The sequence below is a fragment of the Hermetia illucens genome, chromosome 1, assembly GCF_905115235.1.
Source record: "Hermetia illucens chromosome 1, iHerIll2.2.curated.20191125, whole genome shotgun sequence".
NCBI classification, from domain to species: domain Eukaryota; kingdom Metazoa; phylum Arthropoda; class Insecta; order Diptera; family Stratiomyidae; genus Hermetia; species Hermetia illucens.
Window position 1 is genome coordinate 7,492,644 of NC_051849.1, and position 16,410 is coordinate 7,509,053.

Genomic DNA, 16,410 nt, shown 5'->3' on the forward strand with positions numbered 1-16,410 from the left:
GCGATGCACTGCTGAAACGGAACGAATTCGACCCATTTTTGAAGCGGATGGTGACTGGTGATGAAAAGTGGATCACGTACAATAACCTCAAGCGAAAAAGATCGTGTTTGAAACGCGGCATGCGCGGGATTGGAAGGTAATCATCCACTATGAGCTGCTCAACTATGGCCAAACCCTCAATTCGGTCCTCTACTGTGAGCAAGTCGACCGTTTGAAGCAGGCGATTGACCAGACTTTAAAGCCGCCTATGATAGCATAGCCAGGGTAAAACTGTACACGGCCATGAGAGAATTCCGTATCCCGTCGACATTGATAAGACTGACTAGGTTGACTCTGACCAATGTGCGAGGCCGGATAAAAGCAGCAGGATCACTCTCGAGACCATTCAACATCAACAACGGTCTACGACAAGGAGATGCCCTACCATGCGTCCTCTTTAAACTGGCCCTCGAGAAAGTGATCCGTGATGCTGAGGTAAATGCAAGAGGTACGATCCTCTTAAAGTCCACCCAACTACTGGCCTATGCTGACGATATCGACATCATGGGAAGAACCACCCGAGACGCACAAACTGCCTTCATCCAGATCGAGCAGGCGGCAACTGGCGCGAGATCTTGGGCCGCACATCAATGAAGGCAAAACAAAATATATGGTGGCAACATCAGCATCGAAGACGAACCAACCAACAACATCAAACCGCACTGGTCAAACAGGAAGAATAAAGATAGGAGAAAATAACTTTGAGACCGTTGACAATTTCTCCTATCTAGGGTCGAAAATCACAACCGATAACAGCTACGACGATGAAATCCGCGCACGGTTGTTATCAGCCAACAGAGTCTATTTCAGCTTACAAAAACTGTTCCGCTCGAAACGTCTCACCATAGGATCAAAGCTCTTGCTGTACAAGACCACGATCTTGCCAGTCCTCAAGAAGAATTGCGAACTCTTGGCCGCGTTCGAGAGAAGAATCTTCCGAAGAATTTTTGGCCTCCTACATGAGAATGTACGATTCCATAGCCTACATAACGACGAAATCTATGACCGTCCGGTTGTGAATAAAATCCGGCTCAATAGGTTACGGTGGGCGGGTCACTTAATCCGTATGGATGAGGATGATCCCACCCGGAAAGTCTATATGGGCAATATCTATGGTAGAAAAAGAAGACGAGGCAGACCCTGCCTAAGATGGAGCGATGGCGTAGGCCAGGACGTCAGACCGCTTTTAGGGATATCGAATTGGTGGACCTCGGCGCAAAACCGGGATGTCTGGAGTTCCTTATTAAGGCAGACCTAGACCGGATACCGGTTGTTGCGCCGTTGATGATGATGATTGACCAGAAGTGGCCAGGATTGGTCAATAGGAATAATGTTCTGTTCAACCAGGACAACGCTCAGCCTCACACATCTTTGATGACCCGTCAGAAGCTACGGGAGCTCGGATGGGATGTCCTATCGCACCCACCGGACCCGGCACCAAGTGATTACCATCTCTTTCGGTCCATTCAAAACGCTCTTGGTGCTACTAAGTTGGCGTCAAAAGAGGCTTGCGAAAACTGGCTGTCTGAGTTTTTTTGCAAATAAGGAGGGGGGGGGGGGGGGGGGGGGGTTATAAGAGGGGTATATTTGCTTTGCCTTCTAAATGGCAACAAGTTTGCGAACAAAACGGCGCATATTTGACTTAAATCGGATAATTCTAAGTATGTTAAGTAAAGCGTTAAAATTCGATCACAAATACGACATTATTTTTCCCCCAACCCAATACTTTTCAAGATTAAAGGGGGTATCGAACCTCGAAATTTACTGGGCCATAGTTTACGCATTTGCTTCAGATTTGATTTTTATTGAATATCCAGGAGAGGTATTTCCTTCTGCTAATTTGGTTTACCGCAAGAATTTGTCCATTTTTTTGTGTGGGAAGCAAATTATGGCACCTGAAAACTAATACTTATAACCTGTTCTGATGTATCTTGTCTCCCTGACTTTGAAGTATATTCCTTGCCTTCTAAGTGAAGCTTAGACCGTTTCCGTTCTAGTTTCTTTTTGTTGCTTTTGATGTTAGTGCGCTTTTGCTTTTTTATCCTTATCCCTTGCAACTTGTATAAACGCGGAATGGTCACCACATTCAACGCGATCTGAATCTGAATAAAACTGAATTTTTGACGACCCGCTTCAATGAAACAGTCACTATCACTGTCCGTGACGGTGACCTGCATAGTAGAACTAAGTGATTTAGATATCTCGGATCACTGCTTTCAGTCAATGGTGAATTACGTAACGAAATGCATCAATGCAACTTGGAGGAAGCACCATTCCACTTCAGATTCTTCGTGATCGACGCAATAACGAACCTCCCAAATCCAAACTTTATCGCAGTGTCTTTCACAATGTTGCCGTTTATGGCTCTGAGTGTTGACCAACTATGAAAGGCAATGTACGACGCCCTGCCCTGGAGACAAAAATGTTACGTTGGACCAGTGACGCAACACCACATGACCACATTAAAAATGAGAACATTCATCATCGATATTAGCTTGCAGCAACCGCCGTAGTCGATGGGAAACGACCAAAATGTTATCCGAAACAAAGTTGGCTTGGTACGCTAGATGCTGATTTGAGAGCCCTTCGACTCCATTCTAATCAGGTACATGACCAAGCAAAATGGCGCAACCGATCAAAACGCGACGAACCCACTTGTGAAGGGGACAGAAACTGAAGAAGATGGTGTTTTCTTCAAGAAGCATATCTACGATGATAAAGCAAAAACATTCCACCGCTTATAATAGCTAAGTTTGTCACAGAATTTCCTCCCAGGGACGAATAGGCCTGGGAGAACGAGGGGAGGTGATTTGCCTCGGGAATTCATCGAAATTTGAACAGAATAAGGAGTCTTCTAAAGAGGACCCGCTTTTCTATGTGTAAAATTTCGTTCTCCAAAACCTAAACCCACTAAGCCCAAGACGAAGCAATTTCACCAAGAACTGGTATACCTTGTGTAGGCTGTTCGTCGAAATCCAATCTTTTATTCAAGGCTCTCCCCCTTCGCCGTGAAGACTCCGCGTGTGTGGATAATAACCCTCTTTCTCCTTTCGGATGGTATAGAACAGAAATTAAATTGATTGACGTAATATCGGCCATTAATGCAGCCAGGTTTGACGATTTCTCCGCGGAACTGTTCCTTACAGTTGGTGCTATCTCTGTGAAGCTGCTGCTTTCAGTCATTCATAAATCCTGGGAATCTGTGATCTTTTCCCAGTGGAAAAAAAGGGAATGATCATCAAAATTTCGAAGAAAGACACCAGTCTTTAGTGCGACAACTGAAGAGGTGTTTGTATGCTTCCTGCTGTGGCGGAAATCACCAGCTAAATTCATCCTGGAATAAAAGCTTGGTCGATTGATAACTGGTTGGTTTCTGCCCTGGATCTTCCTGCAATTCATCCTTTTCTTCTTCAGCCTTTGTCTCGTTCAGAAGCAGGGTTGGCTTGCCTTGGTCGGTTGCACCATTTTGCTCGGTCAAAAGCCTGATCTGGATGTATTCACAAGTTTCTCAAATTACCATACATCGTGTCAAGCCGGCCGGCCTTTGGTCGACTTCGATCTTGGTAGGGTATAGCACGTCAACCACACCTAGGCGCCATTGTTCGCGGTTACCTGAAATGCTCTTCACCTCCCCCTCTCGATGACCCATCAAACTGAGAGCCTTACTTTTGTCGGTCTTTATTTTCAGTCCAACTCTACTTGCCTCTCTTTCCAAAGCCATTTGGCCTAGTTCCTTAGCCCGGTGAGAGAGCAAAACAGAAGTAATCGTAGTCGAGGTTTTTGAGGAAAAATGTCATAGTCCATTGAACTCCTCCACGTTCTCCGGACCGGCAACATGAGCAGCATCACCGATAACAAGAAGAAATAATATCGGTGACAGGATGCAACCCTGGCGGGCTCCGCTTTGGACCTCAAAATCCTTCGAAATTTGACCTCGGTGCAACACGTGACATTTTGCGCTCTGATAATAACTATTAGTCTCTCCGGAATGCCTCTCCTTCGTAGAACTTTCCAGATACACTCCCTGTTCACGCTATCGAAAGCTCCGGAGCGAAAACCAGCCTGCTCTCTGTCGATCAAGCTTTCGAGATGTTCTTTGATGCGTTCCAGAATTTTTTTTTAACTATTATCTTTGCGACGGCAGGGAGCACGCAGATATCCCTCCAATCGTCACACTCAAAGCGTTTGGCCTTCTTTGGAATCTTCACAATCATCCCCTCCTTCCTCTTTCTGGGGAAAGGTCTGGGATTACTAAGATATTCATAGAAGTGGAAGCAGCAGATCTGCAGTAACTGCAGGTGCAGCGATAAATGAATCTGCGGGGAAACCGTCAAGCCTAGTGGCTTTACTCCGTTTGAGTACATTGACGGTCGAAATTATTTCCCTTCTGTTTACAGGGACATGTTACGATGACTAGCTATTTCATCCACAAGAGGAGGAACCTCATCGGATGTGATACGGTTAGGAGTTATGGTGAAGTGTTCTTTCCACCTCTTCAGTTGCTCATCATCGCAGATCAGAAGTCGACCGTTGACGTCCTTCACAGGAAATGCAATCTATTTCGCGACGTGATATACATTCCTGAAATCAGTGCGACCTGTGACATCTTCTGCTTCCTTGATCAGCGCAATAGCAAATTGTCATGGCGCACACTACATTGACCTTCTCAGAATTTCGGTTGATATAGAAGTTCGAGCATGCGAAGCCCACCATCGTTCGCAACGGTCAATAGAGCATTCAACACCTTCCGTGCATCGATCTGTTTCCACAATTCCGCAGTCAGTCAGGCCTTATCCTCATCGATATTCTCAGGCGGGTTGCTCAGTGTATCTGCCGTCCGATAAGCAAGAAAGCTCTCCCACTGTTGAGCGACAACTGGATCAAAACAAGCAGTCGATATTGAACTTAGCAGGTTGAAGCGAGAAGTAGGAAACGCAACGCGCGAATGAACGTAAGCGACCATCACATGGGGAGCCCTTTGGAACCCTTTCTTGTTACATTGGCTTTTATAGTCGGCCAACACTCAGAACCATAAAGAGCGACAGGGCGGTAGGTTCATTGATACGTTGATCACAAAGAACGCCAGTTGTGAAAATGGTTCCAAGTTCTGCTGATCCGTTCATCATTCGCTGATAAAATTGATCCCAAGTATTTAAATTATTCAGTTTTGGGCAGGTTACTGCCACTGATAGTGATGGCACTATCACTATCTGTCATTGGGCATGGTTGACAAAAAATCTGTTTTATTCAGATTCAATCTCAAGCCATGTTGCATGAGGCAACAACAAGTACTTTTCGGATCCTAATTTAACCCAGCGCACTACTTCCTCATGACCACGACCATTAAGATCGCCCGCAATGACGATATAGTCATCGATAGGCATATTAAGGCCTTTGTATCAAGTAAATGCCAGAAGCCATCTTTCCGGTCATCAGGTCGACCTCTCGGAGGTATGTATCTGGTGGAGAAGGAAATCGTGTGATCAGTTGATATAATGGCGGCTTCATAAGTCGACCATCAAATCGCACTAATTCTTTAATGGCATCACGAAAACCCTCAGAGATGGCGATGCCAACAATATATTTCGTGCGTGAGCTAACAAAGTAGCAAAGTTTATAATCATTTTTATCGCATTCGCGTTCTATGTCGCAGCTCTCGGTACCATGCCATTGAGTTTTCTTTTTAAAGCGCAAACATCAAAGCGTCTCAGAGGCGTAGGTGAAGATTAAACGGAAAAACGAGGCCCAGGGTGAACATTACACGGGACGGGTGTATGCTTTTTTCATTCAAAATTTCGATTTTTTGCCCCCGAGAAAACTGCAGGCCCAGGAGAATTCCCCGTTGCCAATCCCTCTCGTCTGGTTGTAGGTAAGTAGGTAGGTATCAGTGACCGCTCCGAGGAGCCCAATTAGCGCTTTGGTGTACCGTTTTGATGCCACAAACTCCTAAGACCGTAACTGTTGTTATGGGAGCAGGGAGGCAGAGTCCAGCCGGCTCGGATCTTCAGTGTCACCCTGTAGCATTCACGAAGGAAAGCAGCTCTCCCAACCTGCAGCTAGAAATCTCTCTGATGTCCCCAAAGAATGGTTTACCCAGTGTCCGCAGCCTGACTTTAGCCAGAGCTGAGCAATCGCAGAGAAAGTGCATGAGGGTTTCCCTTCCTTCTCCACAGCTTCGACAAAGCGAGTTGTAGGGTATGCCAAGCCTAGAGGCATGGTCCCCTATGGGCCAGTGTCCCGTGCAGACCGTCGTAATCTTGAATGCATCTGCACACGTCTGGCACAGGAGCTCTCGTGATCGAGCTATGTTATAAGCGGGCCAAATTCTCCTTGACTTGGCACAACTTGTAAGCCTTCGCTATCTCAGGCCCGCGGCTGCTAGGTAGTGCCAGTGAACTCGGCCTCCGACAGCCGCCAGCGGAACACCGACTGTATTCGCCGAGGGACTGCCAAGAGCAGAGCTTTGCCTGGCCAATCCGTCAGCCCGCTCATTCCTCTCTATGTTCCTATGCCCGGGAATCCATAGGAGAGTGGCCTTGAGCGTGCCGCCCAGACGGTTAAGCGCGCCTCTGCACTGCCTCACTAGCAGGGAAGATGTCGTCGTTGACTACAAGGCCTTGATGGCCGTTTAGCTGTCGGTCAGAATAGTTATGTTACGCTTGGGGCTCGAATCACGCTCCAGCCATCCACAGACTTCCAATATCGCCAGTACTTCCGCCTGGAATACACTGGCGAAACCTAGGAGACTATACGACTTGGATACACCGTGTGTATTCGAAAAACCCCCGCGCCGACTTCATAGGCCATCTTTGATCCATCCGTATAGAATACTGTGTCATAGTCACACGCCGCCGGTCTTCCACTTTACCCTGGTTGAAAGGTCCACAGCAAAGTTTCTCGTAAAGTTCAGCTTGCGTGTGACATAGTCCGTGTGGGATGCCCAGATTTCCCGAGGTATTTCATCTAGGATGTTGCTGTGGCCGTAGGACTTCGCTGTCCGGCATCCGGACTCACATAGTCTGACGGCACTACACGCTGCAATATATTTAATGTGGAGGTCTAGGGGGAGGAGATGCAGAAGTACATTGAGAGCATCTGCCGGGCAGGACTGCAGAGTCCCGGGAGCGCCCCCACACGCGGTTCTTTGAATCCTATTAAGCTTCGTTCTATTGTATTTCTTCTGATCTGACATACGTGAGTGCCACTTTAGCCAGTAGAATCGCTTGGCAGGTCAGTGAGGACTATACTCACAGCGACCACCAGGCAATCTGCATAGAGATCAAGGGCGGATCGAGCTCGAAAAAGAGTTTTCGCAAAATGCTGGGTGGTATGCTTGGCTGGACAGTGAAAGCGTTCGAGGGGGACATGTTTTCCGCGGTGCTCAAATCCGACATATCCCTGAATGGTACTGCTGGAGAGAAAGCCACCCAGATCACTCGATGGGTGACGGAAGCATGCGATGCTACTATGCCCAGAAGGCGATTGCTCCCCAGTAGGCAACCCAACTACTGGTGGAACAACGAAATCGCAAGTTTGCGAGCCGCATGGTTTCGGGCAAGGAGGCTTTGCCAGAGGCTCAGGGGAAAACCCGGGTGCGACGATCGAGAGGAGGCACACAAGCAATTACGTGGCCGCCTAAAGGAAGCCATTCGGAGGAGCAAAAAGAACTGCTTCAAACAGCTGTGTGACCATGCCGACATAAACCCTTGGGGCGAGGCTTACAGAGTGGTGATGAAAAGGCTGCGGAAATCACCCCAGGTGACCTGTCCGCACCTCCTGAAACAGATTGTTACCACTCTGTTCCCTCACCACGAAAATAGGGGAAGGCAAATTTTTGTCCATCTAAATGACGGCATAATAACGCCTGTAACTGTGGAGGAGCTGCGGGAAATATGTGGTAGGTTCGGTGAGAACCAAGCTTTGAAACTGGCAGTGAAGACTAGGCCCGACCTTTTCGCCAACACCTTCGAGGCGTGCCTAAAAGAAGGAATATTCCCTGCCCAGTGGAAAAAGCAAAAGTTGGTGTTGCTTCCGAAGCCTGGCAAGCCACCTGGAAACCCAGCGTCGTATCGTCCTATCTGCCTGTTGGATACAATGGGGAAGATGATGAAGAGAGTCATCTACAACAGACTCCTGCCCATCGTCGAAGCCAGCAATGGTTTGTCGGAACGCCAGTTTGGTTTCCGACGCGCCCAATCTACGGTGGACGCAATTAGCATGGTGGTAAACCTGGCAAAAGGTGCACTGATTTCTGGCGGCTGCTGTGCCGTGGTGACGTTGGATGTCAAAAACGCATTCAACTCGGCCAACTGGAATAGAATTAAAGGGGCGTTGGCTGACATAGGTGTCCCCGGATACTTAGCGAATTTGGTGGAAAACTACCTCTCAGAGAGGACTCTCTGGTACGGGACGGATGAGGGCCCCAAAGAGTATATTTTCACAGCCGGGGTACCACAGGGATCGGTACTTGGTCCCCTGTTGTGGAATATCATGTATAATGGGGTGCTTGCTCTTCCCGTCCCAGAGGGGACTACGATTGTCGGCTTTGCTGATGACCTAGCTGTGGTTGTTGCAGCAAAACACCCAGAAGATGTGGAGGTTTACGCAATGGCTAGAAAAGGCCGGGCTGACCTTGGCGGACGCGAAAACGGAAGCGGTCTTGATAACGAAACGCAGGAAAAATAACACTGTAAAAGTGGAGGTCGGTGGACATACGGTCGTATCAAATTAAATACCTGGGGGTAATAATTGACACCAAATTGAGTTTTAGGGAGCACCTAAAGTATGCATGCCAAAAGGCAGCCAGTGCCACCACGGCACTTGCAAAAATGTTGCCAAATATTGGCGGGCCGAAACATTGCCGGAGGTTGGTGCTAGCCGGAGTGGTGCGCTCCATCCTGCTCTACTCGTCGCCTGTGTGGGCAGAGGCGCTTGCAAACTCTCAGAGACGGAAGCAGGTGAACTCGGTTTACCGGTGGATGGCTTTGAGGTTTGCAGTGCTTTTAGAACCACATCAGATGAGGCAGTATTGGTGGTGGCAGGCATGATCCCGGTTGACATTCTGGCCAAAGAAATGAGTGTCCTGTACAATGTAAGACATATGGAGGGGCATGCACAGCGTAGAAATGCGGCAAGGTCAGAGTCGCTTGATCTCTGGCAACGCAGATGGGACGAGTCTGCGAAAGGTCGGTCGACGCACAGGCTCATTCCCAACATTAGGGTGTGGCTTGAGCGAAAACATGGGGAGACCAACTACCACATTACCCAGTTCCTCACGGGACACGGTGGTTGCTACAGGCAGTATCTGCACCGCTTTGGGTTGGATGATTTTCTGAACTGTCCCAGATGCGATGGCATACCGGACGATCCAGAGCATGTGATGTTTCACTGCCCACGATTTGCGATGGAGAGAAGGAGCTTAAACTAGGTGCTGGGCAGGAGCGAGACCCCGGAGAGCTTGGTTACTGAGATGCTGGAGTCCGAGGAGAAGTGGCTTGCGGTTGGCTCCGCAATCATCCAAATGCAGGAGGAGTTGCAGAAGGAACAAAGAAGGAGGAAAGCTGCAAATAGGAGAAGGATGAGTGCCTAAGAGCAAACCTACCCCGCGAAGTAATACCTCAATGGTGGTCCCGCGGGGCTGGGGCTGGAGAGACCGGGGGTGGTTTTTAGTGGGTGTGAATCCCACACGCGCCCGCTGTTGTTCCGCCGTTCGGGCGGCGAAAATTGAGAGGATCACCTTATTTTTCAAGTGAAAACTACGGTTTCGTGATTTCGGGTCAATCATAGCACTTCATTCACTCGCCTGATGTCAGGATTACAAATCGTAGAAATGGAGCCACGTCTCATCTCTAGTAATGACTTATTTGACTTGATTTGATGAATAATGGGACGGATTCAGCCCTAATTGTTTAACGCAAAATTTAATAAAAACTCGTTTTGCAAATTCCAATTACATTTTCCAAATTGTTAAAGACTACCCACAGTCACTTTCAGATCGGTTGGGCCAAGGCAATGGAATTTAAGGGGAATGTCAGTAGTAAATGTGGGTTAGTAGGAGCGCCAGATGGTGGTAATTTCGGGAGCTTTTCGTCCATGGTAGTATGTATGGAGTTTGAATTACTGTCTCCGAATCAGAAAGTTTGCTATCGTGTGCTGACCATAATTTATTTGTTTGTTTTTGATGGAACATGCTGGGCTGATTTTTCTCTTACAGAATGAACCCATTTTGGTTATTGACTAGTTAAATAATTAAAAGGTTTTGCGCTTTTTTTAAAAGTTCCAAATCCTCAAGAGTAAAGTTTGAGTGATCGTTTTGCGACTCGTTTTCAACTTTCCAATTTGCTCTGTTTTGAGACCTAGTCATAAAAACGGAGCCTTCTTTTATGAATTTTCGATACATTGTTATTTTTGAAAACTATTTGCTCAGTTGAACACGGAGAATCCGTAAGTATGCGATAGAATCCTGAAATATGCTTAGCAATGGATATGGGATAGTGCACCAAAGAATATGAATGCTATCCTGTTGCCTTCATTCAAATACCGAATATCAATGTTAGAGAATTTGGATAATCAACTATTTAGCACTTCCAAAATTAGCAGATTTATTCAATCTTTCCTAGCTTTGAACGTTTTCAACCTTATTCCCAGGCAGCATAGCCAATCGATTAAATCATGTTTCATAAACTAAAGTTAATTTTTCTCTATCATAAACGCAACAGGAAAATTCATCGATTCAACCTTGCCTCAGTGATAGGGAAAAATCGGCTCTAATCAAACACTACGCAGATCTAAAGTCTGAGCTTGAAATAGACACAAAGGAACTTTCGGAACAGAGCAAAATTAAATCCCTGCAAGCCACGCGTGCTGTCCTTGAAAAGAAAATGACACGTGTTAAGGCAGAAAATCAAGAATTTATCTCGGAGTTGGATAAAATGAAGGCGATGCTTGAAGAACAGAAGAAAGTTGAGGACGGTTTGAGGAAAGAGATTAAAGATTTTGAGAAACGAGAAATCTCCGCGGATAAGAAGTAATTTCTATGTAAAGACAGGAAATGTGATATTCAACTAAACATTTTTACAGGGTCCTGGAGAAGATACAACAATTGGTTGTTGAAAATGAACAATTGAAACAAGAGGAAGTCAAATACAAGGAACAGTGTCGTGAAGAGTTGGCCAAATTACAACAAGAGATAAAGTAAGTAATTATAGTTAATCATATTTGATTTTATAATTAATTTACGAAGAGTAATCAAGAAGTTATCCCCTCCGTCCATTAAATTCTCTGGCTTCTCAGCTAACTCCCCCCAACGATCTTGTGATTTACTCTGCCGCTACTTTTCGTCAGTCTATGTTCCTCCTCCTTCCTCCGAATCTCTCCCGATAGTAGATGTAGCCTGCCTCGCATCGCCCACCATTCCCCTTCTTACTCCTATCCTTGTCGAATACTTCATTGGCGAACTTGATGCCAAGGTCGGACCTGGCTACGATGGTCTTCCAAACCTCTTTTTGATCAAAACTGGTAAGTCCATCTCCCTTCCCCTATCTCTTATTTTCAACAAAAGCCTTGAAGAGAATCATTTTCACAGCTTGTGGAAAGAGGCTCTCATTATCCCCATTCACAAAAGTGGCGACCGTTCGCTTGCCGAAAATTACCGTCCCATTTCCCTTCTCTCCTCCTGTTCCAAAATCCTGGAAAGATATGTCAGCGACTGGTTGTCCGCCCACTTTGGCCAACACATAGTGAAAGAACAACACGACTTCGTTAAACGTAGGTCCACTGCCTCCAACCTGCTTGACTTTACCAACTTTGTCGCCAAATGTCTAAATTCACGGCAAGAAGTGCATACCATTTACTGACTTCGCGAAAGCCTTCGACACTGTAAATCACAAGATACTTCTATCCAAACTTTCGTCCCTAAACGTTCCCATACCACTTGTTTTATGGCTTGCCTCTTACCTTTCCAACCGATCCTGCCACGTCTCTTTTGACGGCTGTACTTCCCGCTCCTTCTCCCCCTCTTCTGGCGTCCCACAGGAGTCTATTCTGGGTCCTTTGCTATTTTTATTTTTTATTAACGACCTTCCTCCCCTCCTTACTTGTCCCTGTTTGCTCTATGCAGACGACCTTAAGCTGTTTTCCGCTATATCGTCGCCTATGGACTGTGTTTCCCTTCAGAATAACCTGGACACTCTGGTTCGTTGGTGCTCGACTAATGGTTTAGCGCTAAACGTCAGAAAGTGTCACTCTATGTGCTACTCCCTAAAATCCTCACCCACTTTTTTCTCCTACTCGCTTAATGGACATTCCTTATCCTGCTTAAATTCCACTCAAGACCTCGGAGTCACTTTCGACAGTAAGCTCCGCTTTGACACCCATTGCCTCGATGTTATCAATCGAGCAGCAAAATTGTCAGGCTTTATTCTTCGCTCCTCCTCTGATTTTGATTCCATCCAACCCTCCTTAGCTCTCTTCAATTCCCTTGTGAGGAATACCCTCGAGTATTGCTCCGTGATCTGGTCACCCACTCGTAACTGTGATTGTCTTGCCCTTGAAAATGTGCAACGTAAATTCACCCGTTCTCTCTTCTTTAAGAAAAGCTTCCCTCGTGTGGATTACCCCTCCCGCCTCCGCTTTCTAAACCTTCCCTTCCTACAACAGCGTAGATCCTATCTGGATCTATGCACATTCTTTAAACTTTCCTCGGGCCTGATGGACTGCTCCGCCGCTGACGAGATCACCTGCCGTCCTGCGTCTTATAACACACGTAACGCAGATATTTTCAACGTGCCCTTCGCGGAGCTCGAAGTCTATTTTCATTCCCCAATTCCCAGGCTTTGCCGAAATTATAATACAAAACAGCTTGGTCCTTTTAACTTCCCTACTTTAAGTAGTTTTAAACGTAGGATAAGTTTTTTGCTTTCTCCTCCTCCTGAGGACAATAATTAATTGGAATTTCTCTCTGTTTGTTGTCCGTTAATTAAATAAATAAATAAATAAGTTCCAGGACTTTTCAAATTGTACGCATTCACGTTAACGTTGACAGCTGATTCGGCGCTCCTATTTTAGCGGGAACCTTCCTGCGTAATCTTCATTTTGTATTGTTGCTCTAACCTTCTCCAAACCGATTATTCAGCTGTTTTAGTGAACTGTTTTTTGTGTTCTGTGTTTTTGTCATGGACCTTCAGGTAGAGCAACGTGTTTGCGTGAAATTTTGTGGTAAATTAGACAAATTATTCACGAAAACTTTTCAAATGATGCATCAAGCCTTTGGTGATGAAGTGATGAATCGCTTACGGTGTTACGAGAGGTTTAAATGGTTCAAGGAAGACAGAACATCAACGGAAGATGACCCTCGTTCAGGAGGGTCTACAACCTCAATTCACGACTTTCATGTGGCAGAAGGGAATGTTCTTTTACATTCTAATCGTCGTTTGACGATTGGAGAGGTGGCACAGGAGTGCGATATCTCATTTGGATCATGTCAGAGGATTTTGACTCATAAATTGGAGATGAGAAAGGTTGCAGCCGCGGCTGATGACACAAGATCAAAAAGCGCATTGCCTGAAGCTCTTCGAAATGATCAATGGTAGTGGAAACTTCTTAAAAATCATCATTACATTTGACGAATCTTGGGTTTATGGCTACAACGTGGAAAGCAAGGTCCAGTCGTCACAGTGGAAATTCTCCAACATCTGCTGCAGTGACGTTTACTTTGCCCTCCACGGTTCTGTGTGTTGGGAAAATATCATGTAAAATGAACGCGCCACATGACTGTTTACAGTGGTGCAGCATCTGATGATCAAATCCGAGATAGATGTGGCACCAAGGCTGAAACCAGTTGCACCATTTGATGCATACTTCATTTTTATTTAGCCATGCACTTGCAGTAGGTACACGTCCTCTGTTAGAGTTAGTCACTGCACTAGTCAAAGTCAAGAGGGCATTTCCACATACCACGCCAGCACACTATACAATAACAACGGAGACAAACGTGCCATTGTCACTGTACAAATCGGCGCATTGTCCTTGAAGTCAGGTGAAATGTTTGAACGTGTTGAGAAACGCCTGGGAGCTGAGGTCTTCAATTAATTCAATGTGCACGGCAAGCGTAGTCGTGCATGCGAAGTTCGCCAAATACGCTTTCTGGGTAGTGAAAGAGCGCTTTGGTTCCAATAACAAGAGTAAATGATCCACAATAATTGCCCAGTAACGGGTTGCTAGGTGCGGTGTCATTTCCTGATCGATAAATCTCCTCCGATGGCACAACATACTGTGCAACGATGAATGCAGGTGCATGCTACCTGTCGACCTTGCAACATCGAATAGTCTGCGCGCAGTGTTTGCAGCATGATCTCTGCATCCCACCCAGCCAAGTGGTGAGATGAAGACGAAGATATGATTAACGATGACTGCCCTACTATAATCATTGACGACGACCAGAGCTCCTCTCCTGAAACCAGCTTGACTCCCGGAATGGTAAAGTGAATTCCTCTGTCAATTACACCCAAGCATTTTAAGGTGAATTCAAACTTGCCTCAGGTAAGTCTATCCTCAAGCGAAAACAAACGGTTCTAGGGATCTCGAACGAGGTCTTAGCGAACGAAAACCACTTCGATCTTTTCTCTGACAACGAGCATCGACCCGAAGCGACGCAAGTACGTCCCGGAAATTCAAAATCTGCCGACTTGGCCAACCCGCCCGTAGTTTTTCTGTATGACTTGACTGCCAGGGCACTGGGCCTTGTTATTAAGATTATCCAAAAAACAGTCAAATTTGAGATTGCCAACCTAACGGTGACAGGCTCAAGGCCTGGCACAATTGGTCCAATACTCATAAGAAACTCCTCCACCTAATCAAGAACACCAAACTGTAGGGCCATTCCTTCATCCTGAAGGTGGAGAGGAAGCCATTCTCAGAGGAATCTCCCCACACGAATTCACTCCTGATGAAGTGGCAACGGAAATCAAGGAGTTAACACAAGTTACGCCGATCCGCGTATCAAAGCTTTTCGACCCGTGGTCACGGGTTGACCCCACTTGTGAACGGTACAAAGGTTGAAGGAAAAGAAGGTCATGGGCCAACAACATCAATTTAAGCCTTTTTTGCGTGACCGTCAATCCTGAGACAGATTCCACCGTAGTCACCAAACAAAATACCCTACTTGATCAGCGGATTAGCTGAGAGAAACTCCGAAAAGAGGACGTGACCCAATATTTTAACCAATAATTTGGCCACGTTTCCTCAAAATGCGGGTGCGACCCTAGACGCGTCAAATGTACGGGCCCACATGCCTCTAGGGATTGCCCTCGTTCGACTGTACATGACAACGTCGACAAGGAGTCAGCGCGCACCTCAAATGCGCAAACGTTGGCCAACTGGGTTATTCAGTAAATTTCTCCAAATGCCTCCGTAGGCTACAATCAATCAAACGTAAAGAAAAAGCTAAAAGCATCCCGCACTCTCGTTCCCTCCCCTAGACAGACTCTCCGCTTTTTGCCGATTCTCAACCTGGCCCTCTACCTCGTTCCAGCTGGATCACCCCTCCCTCGCTTACCCATTGTTCCGCCGTAATGGTCAGGGGACTGACCTGAAAGCCTAAACGTTCATCGCCCCCACATTCTACCATTCCCAGGGACTTCCTCATGAAAGCCAGGTCCCTTTTTAACATGTCAGCGGAAAGACAGGTCAGGTAGTTGAAGACAGAAATTGTGTTCCAGAGGGAGGAGAACTCTCTCCCTTGAGGAAAAATTATCCACCTGCGAAGACTACTCCAGCCACTCATTCAGAGCCAAATCGCTCGCGAAACCCATCTGGAATTCGGTGGTCGCTACTACTGTCAATGATAAAAGGTTGAGTTTCAAAAAGTCTCACCTTTGCCCCTTTTTCTCCAGCCGCACGGCTCATATAGTCAGAATCAGCTCGTTTGCCTCCTTCTTTATCTCCTTAAAAGAAGTTGAATTTCCCGCTCCAACAATAAAAAATCATCTCTAACTTTGTCCTGCGAAAGTGTGCGCCTACCATCAGTGAATGTCTCGCCATCCTCTTCAACAACTGCTTGAACAAACGACACTTCCCGGTATCATGGAAGTCAGCCCCCCTAATACCTATCCCTAAGAAGGGTTGCTCTGGCGATCTCAAAGATATGAGACCTATCTCTCTTCTTCCCTATATTGGAAAAATCTTCGAACGTATCCTACTAAGTCACCTCAATAGGCACTACTCCTCTATCGCTCCACTTAATCAATTCGGTTTTGAAAGACTCAGATCCACCGAGCACCACAGACAGGTTCGACCTGATGCCGAGAAAGATGCTTTCTGGCAACTTCTCGACTTGTCACGTGCCTGCTAACGATTACATAATCATTGCCGGCG

At 46.4% G+C, this 16,410-nt stretch overlaps 1 protein-coding gene across 2 annotated transcripts in view; it reads left to right on the forward strand.

Annotated features, from left to right (window-relative positions):
- The window catches only part of LOC119647949 (coiled-coil domain-containing protein 93), a 31,824-nt gene that overhangs the window by 8,031 nt on the left and 7,383 nt on the right, over positions 1-16,410 (forward strand). For both annotated transcript variants that reach the window (XM_038049326.1, XM_038049337.1), the window contains 2 exons: positions 10,758-11,065; positions 11,119-11,232. In XM_038049326.1, the coding sequence (XP_037905254.1) occupies positions 10,758-11,065; positions 11,119-11,232 (422 nt within the window). The remainder of the gene's footprint in view (positions 1-10,757; positions 11,066-11,118; positions 11,233-16,410) is intronic.